Source organism: Serinus canaria, chromosome Z (genome assembly GCF_022539315.1).
Source record: "Serinus canaria isolate serCan28SL12 chromosome Z, serCan2020, whole genome shotgun sequence".
Taxonomy (NCBI): Eukaryota; Metazoa; Chordata; class Aves; order Passeriformes; family Fringillidae; genus Serinus; species Serinus canaria.
Window position 1 is genome coordinate 52,033,617 of NC_066343.1, and position 16,622 is coordinate 52,050,238.

Below are 16,622 nucleotides of genomic sequence, written 5' to 3' on the forward strand. Positions count from 1 at the left end.
CCTTCCCTTCCCTTCCTGGTGAGAGATGAGAACACCATTCTCATTCAATTCCACTATACTGTCTCTGAACCTGTTGTAGTCCCACACTTTTCTCATATAGTACAGGCACCAATTTCTAGCCATAGTAGGTTGCAGTATATCGAACTGTGATTGTATCCCTGTCTAATTATGGAATATCATTTGTCTAATACTGAGAAGTGAGAAGAAAACATTTCTGAGACAATCCCTGGTTTATTTGAGAGAGAAAAATGAAGCTGTCTAGAGATGAAGAAAGTTTGAGGTGATCAGAAGGTTGGATTTTTGTACACAGTCCACAGTGGTTACAAAAAAAAAATATATATATATATATGAGAGTACAATATCTTCTTGCAGCTGAGAAAGCAAATCATATCCTGGGCTGCATCAAAAGGCGTGTGGCCAAAGAGCTGATTTGCTCTGTTTCATGCCCTGAAGAAGCAAGCAAATAAGATTCAAATATCTTCTAGCCTTTAAGAAAATTGTTCAAAATAAGTGGAGATATGTAAATAAATGTGTTTCATAATGATTTACAGATTTGGTTGACATTTATGAGATGCTTCAACTACCCAGTGAAGGATAATACAATCAAACTTACAGCTGTGTGGTTCACCCTGTCTTTTGGGTAAGAGCGGTTCAGATTAAACCATTTTTTATAGCCCTGACAGACAGAAAAATTATCTGCATGTAAATTTCTGACAGTATAATAATCAGTTTTATTCAGGATCTTTCCACAAAATGCTATATTTGCCAGTTAGCCTGTTGGTTGTAAACTTGACTCATCAGGAATACCTTCTTTGAAAAACTGACATCTTCTGGTGTCAGCATCTTCCAATAATTGTATATTATGGAGGATTTTATTCTGAGTGAGCAACAGCTCAATCACATTCACATCCAAGGGAGCTGCTCATTCACACCTCGCGCAGATTTCTGAGTGAGTGAAATTGGTGCCTGAAGTTTTTCTGTTTTTCCACAGCTACTACGGCTTGTCTGTCTGGTTTCCTGACGTCATTAAACACCTTCAGTCAGACGAGTATGCATCCCGAGTGAAACATTTCCGCAATGAGGAGGTCTCACATTTCGTCTTCAACTTCACACTGGAAAATCAGATTCACAGCAATGGGGAATACATCAATGACAGGTCTAGAAGTTTCCTAATGTCTTGGCTTAGTTGGAATAAACAGATGCATGTTTTAAAGCTCATCCTAATAACCCTTTTTTTTTTTTATGAGGTAATGATAAATGGTTTTGTTACATTTTAGTGATTATTTATTTCTGTTCTTAATTTCTTTTGACTCGTGACTGTGGGAAGAAATGTGCATGCCCTTGTGGTTCCTGTGTGAGGATCCACCATGCAAACCCATCTTCCTAGTCTTCCTGCAAAACAGACCAAAAAGCCTACGTCAATTTACTTCCTTTCACAGTGGGATTCAAAGGTTTTCTGATCCAACATATGCAGTATATTGTAGGGGGCTGGGAAAAGATGTACTTTCATCTCTGTTGCCGCTTCTTTCTTTTTTTTTTTTTTTTTTTTTTTAATGAAAGACACTTCTGTGAACAGACTGAACATTGGGAAGTTAGGATCTTATCACAGAAAAATGAAAGCTAAACATTACTGTAAACCAATGAATAGCATGAACAGCTCTGAAATGGGAAACACCATTCTGGCAATGCCTTTCATGATTTTTTTTAGCCAAAGGCAAATATATTAAGGCTATATCTGGACTTCACAAATAACTAGATAACTTAGGGGAAAATTAAACACAGCTGGTTTAGGTATCTGGTTTCTATTAAGATATGTACACACCAACCATGTGAATGGTCTGCTGGAAGTAATGATAATAAGTAATTATTATTTCCATACAAAATTCTATATGTAAGTGAATAAAATTGATTTTGTGATGATTTAGTAGTAGTAGTAGTGCTTGAGTTTTGACATAGTTTAAGGTTTACGTATTGAAGAAAATAATAGCTGTTACTAAATTTTCAACCTAGCCATAGCTTCCAAGTCCCACTCCTTTCCAGAATGTAGATGTTTTCCTAAAATCAAAGAACAGTCTGTAACTGAGGTTGCATCAATTTAAACAGAATTCTTGTAAAACACTAAATCTAGCATTAATTTATGCTAAATCAGTAATTTACTCTTTCAAATGTGCAAATTAATATGCCTCTGACAGTTATTTGGGATTCACAAAACATTTTCCAGGAGATATGAACCTATTTCATATCCTTGCTTCATAAATGTTTCAGTACCCTACTCACCCTCAATCTCACTCTTTCCTTCATGTTCTTTCTTAATGAGAAGATCCATCAATACTTGACTTTTCAATACATTGCTTTCCTGTTGGGTTTTAATTCAAATCATTGTGACACCAATTTTAATGTCGTCACATACTTCCTGTACGAAGGTAAAAAGTGCATCAGAAGAATGTAGAACATGTAGTCTGTTGTTTTTGTTTTAACTGACTAACAGTCATTATGTTTTCTTTGTTCTCCTCTGGAACTAGTCTACATTTTAGAATGGAAAGTGCTGTATGAAAAATGATAATGAGTAATTCCAGACTGATTTTAATCAGTCTGTCACAAATGAGAAATGATATAGTAACTAAAACTAATGGGCTGAAAACAATATTCTTCTGACTAATACAAAAAGAGAATTCATTAGTTAGTAAGTCACTTACTGTGATAAATACTACAAGCTTTTTCTCTCCTTTCTCATAAAGATGTGGTTCCAACAAATTTATTCGTGAGAGAATTTAATTCCTGCTCCTTCATAGATAGCATTTTTGTGTTCTAATTCCTACTGTTATTCTTCTTATAAGAATTATCCTTAGCAAGTGACACTACATTTGATTAGAACAAGGTTGGGTCTGTGTTTGGAAGAAAAAACTGTCCTTTTTTCCACACCTTCATGTGAAATAAAAGACATCACAAAAATAATGATGCCATTCCACATATTTGTTATGGTTGTTGATGTTAGCATAATCATGTCATTTGGTGGAATTTTACTAAAAATACCTAGTCAAAAAAGCATTGTTTTAGTCTAGTGACATTGGGGTAGATAGTATGTAATATCATTTGTCACTGATTTTTCTATTTTTATCTTGATAAAATCTAGATGTTAAATGAGAGTCAGTAGGAATGAGAGTCAGGATATTCATAAATAAAAAAAGCTGCCAGCAGATTGTTGATGTTTATTTACATAGTAATAATAATTACAATTGCATCCATAGGCACAGAATTAATGAGGACATACTTACGCTTAGATATCTAGCTGTGTAACTGGCAATGTAACTCTTTAGTCATGTTATATCTGTTTGTGAAAACAATTTTTAACGCCAGTATGATTTGCATTTGAGCCTAACCCAGTAATCAGTGTGTTCCTCTGACAAATCAAGATTCTTTTAAAAATTCTTTATTTTCAGCTTGTTGGTATTAGCAAGAGTTTGTTTATTCCCAGGGACTGAATTTCTGAAGCATGATCTCCCCATTTCCAAGTGTAATGTCAAATTACTAGCAATTGTGATTTTACAAGGCAGTCTCATGAATTTCATTACATTGGTTTTGATTGATGATTAAGAAGAAGTAACAACAGAAATATTATCAAATAAATTATATTACCAGTTTGGGCCAGTGACTATGTGGAGGTATTTGTGTTACTAATCTTTCTTCTGAGCAGTATTCTAGAATGAGTTAATCATTAGCCACATCTGCAAAATGCATCAAAGGAACCATTGTCACTGGGGTTCAGATTTTTTAGATCTAAATAGCTGCAACTGTTGCTATTTCAAAACTGTGAAGGTAAATTGACAGCAATTCTTTGTATTGGGCAGGTTTATTATGATGAAGTTTAAATCAGTAACCTTTGAAGATTCGCTTTTTAAGAACTGTGTTTTTGAAGACATTACTTCGCTGAACACATACTTCAGGAATTGTACTTTGTGAATACCACCTTCTACAACACAGGTATAAGAAAAAGCCTCAAATTCCCATTGGTCAGCTGCATGGTTTCATCTTACATTTATAATTTCTTTATTTTCTAATAAGACAGACAAGAAGCCCTCCTGTATAATAATAATAATAATAGGAATAAGAATTTACAAAAAGCAACTATCTAGTTACAACAGAGAAGTGAATGGGTCTCACTGCACAAGAGATACTGCAGGCCTAGTATTGACTCAGAAAATGAATTATTTATTTTATTCACATAATAAGTGATTTGTTTTTCATCTTTGATTTCAACCACATCTAAAGAGACTCAGCCTGGAGAGAAGAAAATTCATTTGCCATTTTTCTGGTAGCTTTAACTACTGCATTTTTATTTAGTCCAAAAGGGACTGGTGAAATACTTTGTCCACTGTGCTTGCTGTGGCAGGGGAGTCTGAGTATAGGATTCAAATTACCTAGTTTATGTTCATTCCCAGTGTCCTAAGTATTGTGACAAAAATATGAATCCATATTTTCATATGTTTAAACTGAAGACTTCCTTTTTCTCCAGTTTAATAACACATAACTGAAAGAGAACATGGCCAACCAATCTTGCTGAAAATATGGGGCACTTCTTCCTACTTTCCTGTAACTACAGAAGTCATAACAGTAACAGACCTACGTTTCAGAGCAAGCAATGACCTTAATCTGTAAGGAAGGTATTCTTGTTTCAGGTTTATCAGGCTGAAAAAATGGAATGGGAAAATAAAAGGAGTACAGGGATAGTTCTCTGGAATGGTATTGGCAGAAGAATTAACTACATAGAGTAACTCATCTATGGACAAGCTGAAGACCATGAGGCCTTCTCAGAAACGAAAATCAGTTTAAACTGAATTCCACAGGAATATTTCACTTAAAGGAAGTCAAACCAAACTGACCAAAATTGACAGTCTCATCAGGAAATAGTAGGCCTGATACTGAGAAAGACTTAGTCATAGAAACTTGCAGATACCTAGCGCATATTATGCAACACCAGCTGGTGCTGAAAGGCCTTAACCAAATACAGCTAAGCCAGGGTAAAATACAGTAATATAACTTCCTAATTCCAGGCTTTAGTTAGCTCCTTTTCAAGAGCTTTGCAAAATTTTCTAGTGAGATAAAAAGTATCAAAACTACCAGCAGTAACTAGTGCCCTTTTTGCAAAGCTGTGAAAGCTCCAAGTTGTCATTAAATTTGCTTGAATTTGAAATGTTTTTAATCAAAAGTTGCACATGGAGTTGGCTGTTAAATGAAATTATTCTTTTTCTTTCCACAGATCTCGAGCAGTATAAATTCGTTGACAGTGAATTGATAAATTGCACATTTTTTCACATCAGGACAGGATGCCAGATTTCTTTTGATGATGACTACAGTGCCTACTGGATCTACTTTGTTAATTTCCTGGGAACTTTGGCGGTGTTACCAGGAAATATTGTGTCTGCTCTCCTGATGGATAGAATAGGACGGTTAACGATGCTAGGTAGGGGCTTCACTTCGGTACAGGGAACATCAAAAGTAGCAAGTCCCCTTTTCAAGGAATTTGGCTAGAGAAATGAAAAACATTCTTTCTGCAGATATGTCATTTATGTGCCATCATAAATACTGTTTTTAAAAGCCCCCAGTTTTAAAACTCTAGGGAAAAAAGGGATCTGTAGCCACCTCTACTTGCTCTTCCACAGATATTACAAGACCATAACCTAGGCATTTAGAATGAGATTTTGGAGACTGATGACAATTGGTTTATCCCTGCTCCAGCTGAAAGGAAAGAAAGGTGGGCACAGGTGACCCTCAGCTAGTGGTGCAGCTCCTGGAAAGTATCAGCTGTTCCTTGTCTGTTCTCTATTTTGCCTAGGAACACAGTTGAAAGGTATCTCCTGTGGATTGTCTACAATGAGAAATCTGTTTTCAATTTACTTAAATAACTATGTGGTAGTTCATTGTCATTATTTTCTAGGACAATACCTCTATAGAAATACATTAGAATAAATACAGAGTTTTTATTATAATATATGAACACATTTCATGTAATTGCAAAAGATGATGAACAAAGAATAATGGGGATAGTTTTGCTCAGGCATCTTGCTTTGGGAATTTAAAGAGGCTTCCAACTTAATACTTTGTGTTACATTTTGATATGTGAGAAGTCGTATCTTTTTCTCCTTTCTTCAACATTTGTCTTTCTGTCTGGCCTTACCAGTAGAGGAGGTCTCTTCAGTTTTGAACTCAAATATTTGTGTCACTTATTCAGCTACACTGTGTGCATAGAAATATTAGGCAAAACAAAGGTCATTCTTTAAATACAACCCCACTACATGTTTGTTTCACCTGCCTTGTACCTAGGTGGTTCCATGGTTCTTTCTGGCATCAGCTGTTTTTTCCTGTGGTTTGGGACCAGCGAATCCATGATGATAGGTATGCTGTGCCTCTACAATGGCCTCACCATCTCTGCATGGAACTCTCTAGATGTCATTACGGTGGAGCTGTATCCTACAGACAGAAGGTATGTACAGCTACACCTGCCCTAAACTCACTGAAGCTATGTACCAGCAGAAATGGCAGACAGAAATTATTTTGTATGGGTCTTACAGAGTTAGTGATATTTTGAGAGGACCAAATTAATAATTCGTCCTATGAAAAGCAAAGGGAAACAATGAGGGGTTTTGAGCAGCTTAGTAGTATTTTGCATCAAATATCTCCTAATCAGGAAAATAGCTATAAATGTAGTTTCATTTGAAAGCAGAAGGTTTAACAGCTACTCTCATTTAAAACACAGCTAGTATTTCTGAAAACAATAATGGAGTATCTTTGGGTTTCCTGTAGTTTAACTGTATATAAGGGCAGAAGTTGGTCCAAACCAGAAATACAGCTACATTTGTCTATTGACTGTGAAATGGTGGGAATCATGATAAAAATCACAGTCTGAACCACCCTGTGCTGCTAATCAGTCTGCCATGAATTTGTATGCAGGGCTACTAGGAGCATACATTAAGTGGGTAAAATTTTCTTGGGCACTGCTCTTGACTCTTCAGGGCTCTTGCAGGAAATCTCAGGACAATTTTCAAATCCTGCATTGCTGCTAGATTACAGCAATGGGGTTTTTTGGATACAGGGCACTTTTTAATCCTGACCTCATGCCACTTAACAGACTGAAGGAAGAACTGTTGAGTCATATTCTGTTGTATAGGGAGTGCAGAAATGTAAAAGCTGTGTTATCTTGAAATGACTTGAATACTTCTCTCAAATCCCTAAAAACATTTAAGTAAAATTTCCCGGATTCCTATAAAAGGACATTGTGTCCTTTCTCCTGTTGCAGTGCTAATTGTTCTGTCATTCACTGGATATTTGAAAAGCAGTGAAAAAATTTCCACTTTATAAACGAATGATGCCTTACTGGCAAGTGTAATTTTTTGGAAAGGAGTTACCCTGCCTTTAACATTGTTCATGAAGAGATTTAGAAAAGTGTAGACTGGCTTCCCTGTTTTCCTTTCATTGTTATTTTAAAATTATATGCTTCTTCAGAAAAGAAATTTATATCCACACCTGTAATTGTATCAAGTAACATTATCAGTCTATTTATGAATCCCAAGAACTGAGCTCTAATATTAAGTGCTAGTATTTTTAATACACTTCAGGAAATTGCTCTTCTGGCAAGAATTCTTCCACCGTCCAAATGCTATGATATAATTCTAATAAATATCCTGTAGAAATGACCATCTTTTGGGTATTCCTGAATGTAACAGTCACATATATTTTCCTAAAATGAAGTAAAGAAAATAATTGGAAAAGTCATTGCTGTTAATGGGAAAATCATTACTAGGAATGATAAAAAGAATGTAACTGATATTTATCTATACCTATCTGTACAGATGTTAAGACATCTGTAGTTGTATCTACAAATGGTTGTTTTTCATAGTTCCTACTAGCTTTGGGATTGTAGCAATTTCTTACTCATCTTTTCTCTATTTAAAAATCCTTTGTATGCAGAAATAACTGTCTGGAAGCAGAAACCTATTGGAATTGAGTTCTTTTTTACAACAAATCAGAGAAAAGACTTGTCCCCTTGAATTATCAGTACAAAAAGGCTGATGTGTGAATGTACTTGTGCCTGGAAAGATACTGTTGACATATGCTTTTGATGAGACTTTTTCCTAGAAATTCTGATAGTGATGGAACCATGATTGCTTTTTGCCAGCTTGGTTATGAGTAGAAAAACCAATTTGAGATTTTTTTTAGACTGGGGCAAAGCTACTTATTGTTTTGTAGAACTTTTTGAAAATTAGTACCTTCAGGGACTAAAACAACTTGCTTACAAGAATTTTTGTCTGCTAATTTTTTTTATCCAGACTAGCTGCAGTTTAGCAGCCAGCCCTTCTCACATCTCATAGTCCTGGGTTTCCTTCTCAGACTCCTGTGATCTCCATAATCAGGCACAGCTTGCCACAGTTTGCTGGGAATTTCCAGGTTCTGCAAGTAGCTGTGGGGCTGAACAGCCTTTCTCAGCATATGTGGAACATGAAGCTTCCTGATCTGTTTTTGCATGAACTTAAGATGATGTTCTCTTTTGCTACAAAGCAAAAGCAAAACAAATTCCAGAGTGAATCAGGTCCTGAAACTGGCTTCCAGATTGTCCTGTAAAGGGAATCAAAGCACAAAATCCTTGCTCACTCTGTCAGTGTTTAAGACTATTTTCTTACAGCCTATCAGTGAAATGACCACAAATGTGCAGCAAAGGGTAGCTGGAAGCTGGGCTCAAAGATAGATGGGTGGAAAGAGTCCAGTTCATGCTACCATGCACAAGAGGCTGGACTGGGTAGCCCCTCCTTTTCCTCCTCTTGGAGACCAGCCAGTTGCTGAACTGCAGGGGCTTTGCTGGTGTCGTGCAGTATAATATGGAAGGTGTTTCATAAATCATACTCTAGGTTTTTAGGGATCATACTGGCTTTTAGCCAGGTAGGAGTGTGGTGAACAGTTTGGCAATGTGCAGTCTATGTGATACAGGGCACACGTTTCAGTTTATTCTTCATCAGCCATGGTTGCTTCAAAATCTTGACAGATTTGGATTCTGTATTAATTCACACTCATCCACATATTTACATTTTAGTTTACTGATCCCTGGAATTGAGGTAACTACATAGTTTGTCCTACTTTCTTGATGAGTACTGCCAAATTTTATGCTATTTTAAGTCAGCTTTTGCTTTCATGTTCTTTATAAAACCTCAGCTGGTTTGTACAACTGCTGTAATATAAATTAGAGGATGTATAGATTTCAAATGGTTCTCAGGTAGATGATGAAGTAATGCTCAAATGGAAAATAATGTTACTAATGTTGGTAATAAGTGGGTTTCTGTCTTCTAGATAATATATATGAAGTAATTAATAATATTTTGATAATATTCCACCATTTTTAAAACTTTTCAATACACAAATTTTAAAAGAGATTCATGATAGCTAGATATAAACTAGATTTCCAACAAGCAATTAAATTAACATAAGTCAAGAATCTAGAGAACTTATATTTTCTTGTCTCTTCTCTTCTCCTTTACCTTATATTCTTAATAGACTCTGCTATCCATCAGGAGAGGAAATCTGTAGGCTGGAGTGTGTGACACCAAAAATTCCAGTCACTGAGCATTTTAGAAGGAGGAATGGGCTGAAAGTGTAACTTCAATACAGCCATAGGTGCCTAGCACTCCAGCAACATAGACCTGAAGGTGCAAAGCTGAGCACCTAGAAAATATGAAACGCATGCTTAAAGACCATTTTGTTAGCTTTATGGGACTTGTTTGCATCACATGCAAATTCTGCAGGAGTAGGGATTTTATCCTCTCCTCTGACAGCACTCCGCTCTCTTAACTGTGAAACTGTTTTCTCATGTTGCAGTTCCCAATCTTATTCACAGTGCATCCTCCAACTTCTCTAGCAGACTTAGAGGGAAACTGAGTTTTCCTCACTACATCTATATTTTACCCTCAAGCCCTCTTTGTTCTCTGCATTGGCAGAGTGATGCGGAAAAAAAATATTGTGTGATGAGGTAATTACAGCTTGCGTTGTAATGTGTGTGCCCAAGGGGCCTGCAATAACACTGCACAGTTCCTCAGCTCTGCCTGTAATATAAATATGGACGGAAGAAAGCTTAAGTTCTCTAAAGAAGGAACTTTAGGACATTTTTATTACTTTTAAAAGCAATTTTTACTTTCACATAAATGGTAAGTATCTTCTTGTGAGCTTGGGAAGCACCAGCATTATAAGCCAAGATTCTCATCAGGGAGATGATACAAAAAATAACTAAAACCTAAGTAGAAAGTGGAATAGAAATAGATTATCTCCGACATAGAGAATAAATCAGATTGCATCAGATAACCAACAATTCATCATTTTTCAATGGCTGCCATAGATCTGGGTTTGAATCTTGTCTAGGAATACTTAGAATTCAAGATGATCAATAAAATTAAGTAATCCTGTTTTGCCTTTTTTTAATGCCTCTGAAAAAGTTCATAAGGGTTTGGCCACAATTAAGAAATAAGTCTAGACCATAATTAAGAAATAAGTCTATCTTCAGTTCATGATTTTTAATTTTTTTGCTTCTTCTTGAACCCTTGGGATCTATGCCCAGAGCAATAAATATTATTCTCACGGTATCCTATCTCCAAGTTTGTATTGGTGTGGATGTCAGAAGAGAAACTTTATATTCATTTGAGTCATAATAGCAGTAATTGATGCACAGTAGATTTCCTGAGAGCTATTTTCTACTCTCATTCTGTGGATATAGTTCAACTGCATTTTGCTGAAATTTTAAAGTTCTTAAGTCATGACCTGCCACACCCATGCCTTCTGCAGTAATCCAAGGAAGGAAGGCAAATTCCACAGTTTTACTTGCACACTAAGCACTATAATTGATGAAGCCATGAACTACACAGTATGTAGTTCTATACTAATTTTTTAAGAGAATATAAAAACATCTGGGCATAGAAAATTGTCCATAGAACATTTGGATACTCTGTTTTAATGCTTTACATATTATCAATTCTAATAACATTTGGTTGTAACTTGCTGTTTTTGTAAATTGAACTGGCAAGATATATAACAAATATTTGTGCTACACATTTAGTAGCCCTCTGCCACAGGACAATGAAGCTTTTAGATATTTTATCAGCAGTGGAAAAGTGGATCTGAAGTATTTTAGGTAGGAATACAAGCACCTGGTCTAAGAAGGAACATATGTGGCAATCAGGAAACAAGCTCTTTTAATCTAAAGGCTTGGATAATCCCTCTATTTTTAACTGTTTGGACTCTTGCCATTTTTATGTGGACCTTGGATGAAACGAAGCTAAGCATTTTCCTTTGTCACAGCTTTCTCAGCAGCAGAAGTAAAATTCATTGGGGAAAATTCCTTTTCAGTAGCATCCAGCTTTCTCTTCATGGTGACATTTTTGTAAAAGACATTTGTACTTTTCTCTGATCAATACTAAATTCTGTGTCTGGGTTTTTTTTAAAAATTTTTTTTTTAAAAATTATTTTTTTTAATCCTAAATTGATTAACCAGCATTTTCTTACTGATGTGCCTGAAAGACTTAAGTGAACTCTCTAGCTGGAAAAAGGATTCTTGCTACTTGTGACTGATGTCCCTTGACCAGTAATGAGGATTACTCATGAAGTCAACATGACATTTTTGTGCAAATGTTTGTCCCATATTGATCAACACAAAGAAAATGGGTTGATCAATTATTGGACTATAAATGGTGCTATTCCCTTGGAATTTTTCACTTAATTTTTTCATCATGCTAAGGTGATACCTCACATAACTTCAGTCATTTGCTGACACTCTTGCACTTTCCTCAAATATTGTAACAGAGACTACTGTACTAATGCTGCAAGAGACTCTAGTCATACACATGTGTGATTTGCAACATATTTGTTTCCTATTTTTATTTCCCTGGATTTAGGAGAATTAATTTTAAAAGCATAAATTAATACAGATTTTAAAGAGTTTTAATCACAAACACTGTTCTAAGAAGGATGTTTAAAAAAAGCAAGCAGTCTGAATTTGCTACCCCTAGAGCTCCATCATGGTTTGACACCTTGTTCTGACTGTAAGTACAAACACATTCAAACACAGTATTAAAATTGAAGGGTATGAAGGTATAAGATTAACCAGTGACAATGCTTTTCGGGTACGGGTCATAACAACAACTTACTTAAGCCTGTTAAAATCTTATTGTTCATGCCAATTATGTGCTTATTTTAGGCAAAAGGACAGGACTGAAATCTGCTTAAAGATTAAAAGATTCAACTTCTTCTGAGTTGTTCATTTTTTAATTATCAGGACAGCTAAGGACAATAAAATGAGCGTACTTTTTCTTACTTTTATTAGTTTATATTTTGATAATACTAATGGGATTTGACTAATAAAAACCCCTTACAATACGAAAAATTCTGTAAGTCCATTTTACAAACAGAATTGGTTTTTAAGTGCAAAAAAATTACCTTTATTTTATTGAGACAGAAGAGGTATTGTATGTATTACAAAATTACTTTAGAACCTGATATAGTAATGTTGGGTATATAATCAATAATAGATCTAAAGAACAGTGGCATCTGTAGAAATCAGAACATGAAAAGAAATTGTTCAAATTGCTCAGAAAATTGTATTCAGACCACTGTCATAACTAGTTGATATAAGCAGCTAACATCTGTGAAACAGCTTACCTTTCTTTATAAGGTAGTATGAAACAGCACTTAACATAAGTAAAACATCCCCATATGTTCATGCTATTGTTTTTCCAAAGATTTCCTGCCTGTATCTATCTGAATTTGTTTTAGCTGGATCTCTGCATTCTTTGGGGAGCTCTGGTATCTCTGAATATACTGAGGCTGTTGATGACTAGGCGTCTAGTTTCTCTGTGGTTTTTTATTTCTGTTACTGTTATTTGCAGTTAAGTTTGATTTTACATCAGCATTGACAACCAAGAAAATCATATTTATGTGCAGACTCTGATCACAAACAGTCACCACCATAACTTTAGACATACTTTCTGCCCATAAATGAGACATTAGAACCATTCTGACTCTTTTCCTTTCCTTCTTCCCTTGAGTTCTTCAGAATAGCTGCAGTCTCTTTTTGTCCTATCACATAAACTTGGTTTTCCAGTCCAGCTGTGTTGTCTTTAACCTCTTTCCACCTGCTTGTCTATTTTAACAAAGCCCTTTCCTCAAGAATCTCCTGCCTACCTGCATGCTTTGTGCAGCACTTCAGAAAGACCTTGACAGGCTGGAGATATGGGCAGAGAAGAGCCATCTGAAATGCAACAAAGGCAAATGCAGGGTCCTGCACCTCAGGAAAAATAACCAGTACAGGCTGAGACAGACCTGCTGGTCTAAAATGACCCTCTTTGAGCTTTGAGGTTGGACCAGGTGACTCACTTCTAACCTTACCCACTCTGTGATTTGTGAACCCTGCAAGATCCATCGGTCCAGGGCTCCATCCCTCTCAGTAGCTACACTCCGTACTGGGTCATATTTCTCCAGATATTTTGGGCTTTATATGTCCCTGGAGCACAAATGTTTCCATGCTAGACATTTGTTTGTTTTCTCTCAGGCTTTGGAAATTCACCCCAGTAGGATGTCTCTTCTCTGCCTCCTACAGTGTATCTCATGCTCCTCCTTCAGACACATTCCTCCAAAAGTGGTACTTAGAATGGGCATGTTTTAACTTGCTCATTTCTCTTCTGAAAAAGGTATTTTCAAGGAGCTGCTGCAAATGTTTCTCTGTGAGAAATTTCCAAACACAGCACTTCCCCATGTTTCCTCATCTGCTGCTCTCAGCAATGTGCTCTCTGGCAGCCCTCAGGGGTCCTGGCTATGGGAGGGCAGAACCTGTCATTTTCAAAATTGCTGTGTCCAGGATGTGCATGTTCAGGTTTCCTTAGCACTGTGTATTTTGTAAAAGTACTGCAGGATCAATCCAATATATATAAAACAAGTAAATAAGTTCTATGAACACGTAAGAGACATATCTAGGTCTCTTCTCCTTGTTTTTTCCCCCATATTTTTTGGATAGTTTATACTCTGCTGTAGAAATGACCTGTCTCTTTTTCTTTAGATACTGCCAATACTTAGTGCCATGCACAGTCTGGATGGATTACATGCTTTACACAAAGAGAATTGTGCTTACTTCAGACAAAACAGTAAATTCTTTGCTAAATATCAGACATTTCAAAGAGATTAAAATACTGCTAGGGGGTGCAAGAGACATATTGCCAAACTAATAATACATAAATATATAATCATGCAGTCAAAAAAAAAAGTAATCTGTGTTTTGTCCCAGATTTAGAAAAGACATATAGTAGAGTAAGCTCACACTAGAACACTATCAATTCTTCTGAATTTACTTTTATAACATTTTATATAAGGGAACTGTCTTTGGTCTGCAACTATGGAAAATAAATATTTAGTGTAATGGAAAAAAACCTATTTGAAGGTGTATTAATTAATATGTTACATGTCTTAATTCTGTTCTGCTGACACTCTTTAAAATTGTTTAAGAGTTCAAAAGGAAAGACACCATTATTTCAAAATGGCACAATCTAAATGTTGTTCAGATAGTAGAGTTGGCTTTGTGGGTTAACTAGTGTTATGCTTCTTAGAGTGAACCAGAATATTTTAGGAATATACAAGAAGGATCTAGACCTAGGCATCATTCTTTTGATGAAGGGTCCTCAAATATACCAGGACTGGTATTTTTCTGAAGCCCAGTGTCCTGGACAGGGCATGGGCAGTGCTGAAACCCCTGTAACTTGGCCACCTCTCCCGGACTAAAGTTTTGCCACTCCCCAAGCATGCAGCTTGGAAGCACGACACCAGGAGGCCTAACTGATCTGATCTACACAACTGAGATACAGATTTGCCAAAGAGCAGAGGAGGTGAACCCTGACACTCTGGGCTGTGGCCAGGTCAATCAGTTACTTCAGACAGGGGACCTCTCAGGCCTTGATATAATTGTTTGCAGTTTTTGAAATCAAAATTCTGTTCTGCAAAGAGCATTGAGACACTGCATCCTTGCCCTCAGCTGGGCTCAAGTGCTCTTACTTCAAGTTGATTCTCTTGGCTCCTCTTTAGTAGCTCCAGTAGAAGCTTTTCAAACTTCCCAGGATTTTAGTTTACATCTGAGCATAAGAGGTGTTCCTTTCTCTCACAGGTGTCTCCGTAGAAGAAGCAGAGCCTTTTAAGTCACTTAGATCGTTAGCATTTCTCTTAATTCCTGTTGTTTAGACTGGGGCTTTTAATTGCAGTGCAAGCAAGAAACATTTTGTTGTGAAAATTAGAACAACTATCTTCTTGAATTTCTAAGACAGCTGAGAAATGTTACAGGTTCTATCATTATACAGATATCTTTGTTAGGAAACTTTTGGCAAGTTAAGCTTATTCCTGCATCAATGAATCAAACAGTAGTGTCAGAACACATTTTCAGTTATGGCAGTTTGCATAAGACATACATGCAGTAATTACAAAATAATAAAAATACCTCAGATTACTAAAACCACATCGCTGTAATGCAAGACTCCACCTGAATTACTGGTGTCATACTTTGTCTTGGCAATCTGTTTCCTTTTCCTTTTGTCCAAAGTTTCTCAGATATCTCTTTCAGCCAACAGATTTTTATATACCCTATCTTCTTTACCTCTAAGAGATGAGCATTCATTTTAATATTGGAAGTCTCATTAGCCTTTGAAAAAGCATTGTTTTGACATGTGTACCACCTGTAAGAAACTCAGTTTTAATTCAGTACCCTAAGATGATCATCCTTTAATTCTGAGAAATAGTCATGACACAGAAGACGAAGCAGTTCTCCTTAGGGACCTACTTGACATGTCTGCTCTCCTAATGTAGCCATTTAAGTCTCACTGAGTTTCCATTTGCAGGTTCCATGTTCAACTCTAGAGGTGCAAACTCACCTGCTCATTTCACATTTTGATCCCTGAGGCAGAAAAATTAATTGCCTCAATGAAATACTGTAGCAGCTGAGCTTTAACTTATCATTTTAAATAAGAGCACAGATTATGAGTACAGAATCCTTACTGGCATAAATTTTCTTTAAGATATTGGGACTGTACTGATTTATTTGCACTGAGGATGTGTCTCAAAGGTGTTACTCTTTCACCTGTATTTTAACTTTCTTCTGTTTTCTCTCTTCTAGGGCAACAGGCTTTGGCTTTCTGAATGCACTGTGCAAAGCTGCAGCTGTACTTGGAAACCTAATATTTGGTTCCCTTGTTGGTATCACCAAAGCAATCCCTATTCTCCTTGCTTCTACTGTTCTAGTATGTGGAGGTCTGGTAGGACTTCGGCTTCCTGATACAAGAACCCAGGTGTTGATGTAACTGGAAAGAACATTCACTATTATTTATTTCCTTCTTTGTACAAATGTCATTCTCCTGACTGATGGTGCAAAGGCTTCAGATTCTCAACACACAGTAGAGTGCTCAAATGTCAGAAATCAAACTCAAAAGATACTTTGGAGTAGCAGAGATTTAGCAACCTCTGTATGAAAGTTTTAAATTTCACTTTTGTTTGCTTGCATACTTTGTTATTCAAACCCATTTCACTTTGAAGTGCAAAGCTACCTCTTAAAACGGTTTTGGTGA

The 16,622-nt window shown here is 36.3% G+C and overlaps 1 protein-coding gene across 1 annotated transcript in view; it reads left to right on the forward strand.

Moving 5' to 3' along the window:
* SV2C (synaptic vesicle glycoprotein 2C) overlaps positions 1-16,358 on the forward strand; it is a 76,607-nt gene extending 60,249 nt beyond the window's left edge. The window contains 7 exon segments of the mRNA XM_030237561.2: positions 552-640; positions 992-1,156; positions 3,849-3,949; positions 3,952-3,981; positions 5,258-5,461; positions 6,322-6,481; positions 16,175-16,358. Coding sequence (XP_030093421.2) covers positions 552-640; positions 992-1,156; positions 3,849-3,949; positions 3,952-3,981; positions 5,258-5,461; positions 6,322-6,481; positions 16,175-16,358 — 933 coding nt within the window.
* The last annotated feature ends 264 nt before the right edge of the window (positions 16,359-16,622 follow it).